The sequence below is a fragment of the Galeopterus variegatus genome, unplaced genomic scaffold (assembly GCF_000696425.1).
Source record: "Galeopterus variegatus unplaced genomic scaffold, G_variegatus-3.0.2 Scaffold3451, whole genome shotgun sequence".
Lineage (NCBI taxonomy): Eukaryota > Metazoa > Chordata > Mammalia > Dermoptera > Cynocephalidae > Galeopterus > Galeopterus variegatus.
In genome coordinates this window covers 1-4875 of record NW_007729562.1, presented here as the reverse complement: position 1 = coordinate 4875, position 4875 = coordinate 1, and the positions used below count along the sequence as shown (strand labels likewise).

At 56.3% G+C, this 4875-nt stretch overlaps 1 protein-coding gene across 1 annotated transcript in view; it reads right to left on the bottom strand.

Annotated features, from left to right (window-relative positions):
* LZTS1 (leucine zipper, putative tumor suppressor 1) overlaps positions 1–4145 on the bottom strand; it is a 7524-nt gene extending 3379 nt beyond the window's left edge. Inside the window, 4 exon segments of the mRNA XM_008585086.1 lie at positions 1643–2446; positions 3690–4042; positions 4045–4095; positions 4098–4145. Coding sequence (XP_008583308.1) covers positions 1643–2446; positions 3690–4042; positions 4045–4095; positions 4098–4131 — 1242 coding nt within the window. The 5' untranslated portion in view covers positions 4132–4145.
* Between the last annotated feature and the right edge of the window lie 730 nt (positions 4146–4875).

The following is a 4875-nucleotide window of genomic DNA, read 5'->3' as shown; positions in this document are numbered from 1 at the left end:
ACAGAGCCACAGATGAGGTGTGGGCCTGGCTTTGAATTCTGGCTCCAGCACTTAGGGTCTGCGCTGTCCTGGATATGTTAGTGCAGTGGCAATATCACACAGTGATTAAAAATGTGAGCTCTGGGGCAAAACTGTTAGGATCAAATCCTGGCTCTAATACGTAACATGTAATCAGATCGTGGGCAAGTCACTTAGCCAGCTATTTGCTATCATAACCTCTCTGTGTTTCCTTAACAGTAAACTGAGGTTCCGTAACAGTACCTACTTCACAGGTTGTTATCAGGATGAGATGAGAGAACCTAGGGCCTGGCACTTCATAAACCCTCCATAAATCATCATCATCATAAATAGGTTTATAATAATATATCTACGTGTCATTGTACATTATTGTTTGTTATTTTATTGTTTTACCACGTAGCCTCACTGGACAACCTGGGAACAAGCTCCCCGCAGCGTCCAGCTTAGTTCCAGATGGGACAAACAAGGTGGGTGCTGATGCCAGTGCTGGCTGCACATCCCTGAGGCCCCCACGTGGCCAAGAAACAGTGGTGGGGCGAGTGTCACATCCTGTCTTCTTTGGGAAACCTGGCAGAAAAGAAAGGGACGCTCCCTCCTCCTCTCCCGTGTGTCTCTTCCATAGGAAGGATCTTTTCTTTCTCTACTCCTGAAAACTCTGCCCGCTGCTTTCCGACAGAAGTACAGGAAGTCCTGGTGCAAATGACTGGCTGTGCTGAAGGGGTGGGTCACCCTGCCTGGGCGTGCCGCATGTCAACTGGACGCTGTGACCTCACGCCTCTCCTGGGTGGGAATCTCGGGGGTGGACCACAGAACTTCTGCATCCACGGCCCCACCTGCCCTCCGTCCCCAGGGTCCTCTCAGGTGAGAAAAGTTGCTTTCCAGCCAGCAGGACCTGGGGATTATGCTGGACAGCCAGCAAGGCCAGGTGCAGACGCTTCACCCTGGGGTGTGTCTGAGTGTGCGTGTGTCTGGGAGTATGTGAATGTGTATGTGTCTGCGTGTGTGTCTGAGTGTGTAAGTGCGTCTGAGTGGGAGTGTGTGCATCTGAGTGTGTGTGTCTGCAAATGAGTGTGTGTGAAGCTTCCCTCCCTCTCCTGTGTCCATCTCTGCTCACCAAATAGAAGCTCCACTTGTGCTTCTGTGAGGAGTGGCCAATCCCATGACTGAGACCTGCCACTAATGGAGTCACTCTGACTAGTGGGTGGGGTCCCTTCCCTCAGAAGCCATAAACAGATTCTAGCTCTCATGGACTTAGGGACCTGCATGGACTCAGGCACAGCATGTGCGAATCTAAGCCTCTGTGAGCAGATGACGCGAGGCTGGCCCTCAGATGGCCCAATCAGGCCTTGGTTCTCTGGATTCTGGCTTCTTGGCCAATGACTCGTTTGGTAAATTCAGTTCTGGGGCCACGAGGGTGATGGTGGGGAGAGAGGAGGAAGCTCAGACCTAAGTGCACCCGACATGGCCTGGCAGGGAGCCCCTTCTTTGGGTCACAGAGCTGCCCTTTAGCTCCGATTGCCCAGCACTTTGTCTTCGCACACCACTGGCCAGTGCCAGGAGGAGGGGAGGGGCCTGGTGCCAGACACCTGACCGCCCCCAGCCCAGGACCATGCGCCAGCCTCACCTCCCACTGGGTCTCCTCCAGCGCAGGAGCAAAGCTGGTCTTCTCCCGCTCATAGGACCTGAGCTTGGTCTCCAGCAGGTCCTGTTCCTTCATGAGGCTCTCGAGCTCCTGCCGGAGCTGCCGCTTCTCCTGCTGGAGCTGCAGGACCTGCAGATGCAGCAGCTGCTGAGCGCGCTGGCTCTTCTGCGAGGCCTGCTTCAGCTTGCTGGGGCACCTGGACTCTGGGCCCTCTGGCTCATCCCTGCCGCAACGCTGGCGCTCCTCGCAGGCCTGGCTAGAGGTGAGCTCCTTCTCCTCGAAGCTGCGCTGCACCTTCTGCAATGCGTCCTCCCTCTCCAGAAGCTTCTGCTCCAGCTCCTGGATGGTGCACTCATCCGTGGAGATGGGGGAGCGGACACACGAGGCGCCCTTATCCGTCTTGCCCGGGTGGGCCAGCTTGCTGCCCCCGTCGGAGAAAGACAGAGCCTTCAGGCTCATCATGTTGCTGTCCTGGGGGACGATGCCCTGCATGATGTTGTGGGCTGAGCCCCCAAAGCGGCTGGAGGGTCCCATGGGGGTGACCACTGGGTCCAGCTGGTAGCTGCTGCTGGTGCTGTGCGTGGGCAGGCTGGACATGGAGTTGCGGCCGGAGTCCGACAGCGCCCCAGAGCACAGGCTGGGCTTCAGCTCCTGCTCCCGGGGCTTGTCGGGAGGGGCGGGGTGCAGCTGGTGCCCTGCACTCTCAGGGGAGGAGTGCAGGATGGTTCCCGACCGCGGCAGCACAGGCTTGAAGGCTGTCGGCCTCCCTGCACCCTTCTCTGAGCCCTGGGGAAGCAAAGAACCATATTGACCAAGTTTCCCTGCACACTCACCCGCCGTGCCCTTCCCAGTGGGATGTGTGCCAGCCTGGGAGCTCTGCCTTCCTGATCGGCAGCCGCATGGCAGACCTCACCTGTTGTTCTGAAGCAGCCAAATGATGTGAATCTCCCTTAAGGAGAAGAAAATCCTCCGTACCTGGGGGTGTCCCTCATGATGCCCTGGGCACTTTGTTCTATGAAATAACAACCTGGCCGTAGCTTGTCCCAGCCCTCCTGAGATGACAAACACTATTTTTACTTCCCTGGCTGAGATGCCAAGGCCAGGGATCCTTCTCCGGGTCTCTATGTGGTGTAGGTAAGGGCATTAGGCTGGACAAGCTTGTGTCCTTGCACAGATTGATCCCTTCTTATCCTTTCTTCACCTTTGCTGCCTCTTCCATTAAGCCTGGAGCGAGGATACTGACCGGCCTCCTCACAGGGTTGGGAGGATCACTTAAAATAACAACCCCTTTTTATCTGTAATTTTCATTGTAGAGTACTTTGCAGTTTGCAAGCCCTTTAGTTTGAAAAGCTGAAAGCTCTATGCAAACTCAGGAGCCCTTTCCTAAAATATCAATGCCCTGGATCCATGCCCCCAGGGTGGCAGCAGGGGACTGAGTGGAAAATTGTTTTCCGTGTCCCCTGGCGGGACTCAAGAGTGCTCGAGCTGCTTAAGCAGGCAGGGCCTGGACTTCCGAGTACCCAGGATTCTGTTGCTCTCACCCCAGCTGAACTGATGATGATAACAAAATCCCAGCCCTTATTCAGCCAACGATGCCTCCGGGGGTGGCGTGAGCAAGGAGAGGAGCTCCTGCGCCACCAGGACAGCAGATGAGAAGACCCACCTACCTGCAGGGCTCTGCTAGAGGGAAGCTGCTCGCCCTCCAAGCTCCTCTCCATCTGCACTTGCAGACCATAGCAGAACTCCCGCTCCTTCCCACGCCTTTCAACATGCCCAACAACCTAGCCGCATCCCATCGAGCACAGGAAGATGTGCATGTCTCTTTGCTCTTTGCCTAAGGGGCTGACCAGTGCTTTAATTCCCTTGTCCAACCTTTGATCTCCTTCCACCCTCACCTCTGCTGCTCTGGCCTCATGGGGATTAACACTTCGGGTCATGACTGTCCCCTCCTTCCCCTTCCCCTCTGCACCCCCATGTGCTCTCTCCTGCCTTTCTGACCCCTCACCCTTGCCAGAGACCCCCAGCTTACCATTTCTAGCTGATTGGAGAAGGGCATGAGCTTGGGTGGGGTGGACGGGTCAAAGTCCACTCCAGCCTGGCCCCTTAGGTCACCACTGGACAGTGCTGTGTAATCTGGGCGGTGGGAGCCCCGGGCCTTCTGGCTGACCTTGATGTAGAAGAAGTCTTCACTCTTGCCCATTTTGGAGCTGGACTTGCCATGACCTGAATCCTGTGAGAAGCCGAATCTCAGCAGCCCATCAGAGTACCGGTTGAGTTTCTTGAGGTGGGAGGATTTGCGCAGCTTGTACTGGGAAGCCCGGCAGTGCTTGCCGTGGAAGCTGTGGCCAGAGAGGAGGCTGCTGACGCTGCCCATGGTGACTTGGGGCCAAGGGCGGGCAGGGCAGGGTGGGAGTCTGGCGTGGCTGTGGTAGCAGCGGGCAGTCCTGGCTCCACGAGGGGACAGCAGTCATAGCAAAATGCTCACAGAGCCTGGGAGAGCTGTAGACCTGGAAGGAGACACAAGACAGAAGGCAGCCTGGGACAGGGCCAGTCACTGCATAGTCTCCGACAGTGACTTAAAGAGTAGCTATTCTGACTGCGGGATCAGGGCAGGAGAGAAATGTATATCAGAAGCCCTGCTCTGTCTCTGCTTTTAAGCCCACCATTCACTTTTCCTTTGTCCCCTAATTCAACAAACATTCACAGAGGGCCAACTGTGGGCAAGGCTCTGTCTTAAGCACTGGGGTCCCATGCATGTGCTAGGAGGAAACTAGTGTGGAGCAAGAGGCACAGATTCGGAGAGGGGGTTGTCTTCTACAGGGAGTACAGGGAGGCCTGTGTGTTTGTGTAGCATTTGAAAAGACCTCAAGAAAATGAGGGAGCAAGCCCTGTAGACATCTGGGGAGACAGAGCTTAGCAGAAGAAGCCCCAAGTGCAAATGCCTGAGTCCCCAAGGTGGAGTGAGCTTGTCTTCATGAGACCAGCACTGAGACCAGCCTGGCTGGAGAATCATCTGCATGGTGGGTGGAGGAGACGTAGAAGTCAGGGAGCTCACAGGCACCGGGCAAGATGGAGCCAGGGCAGCTGGGTTTGACTTTGCCCTGAATGAGGCAGGCAGCCCCCCGGATGGCTCTAAGCAGCCCACACCTACATCTGACTCAGAGGGGAAGTCACTCTGGCTGCTGGGCACTGAAGTGGCTGGCGGGGGGGCCGGG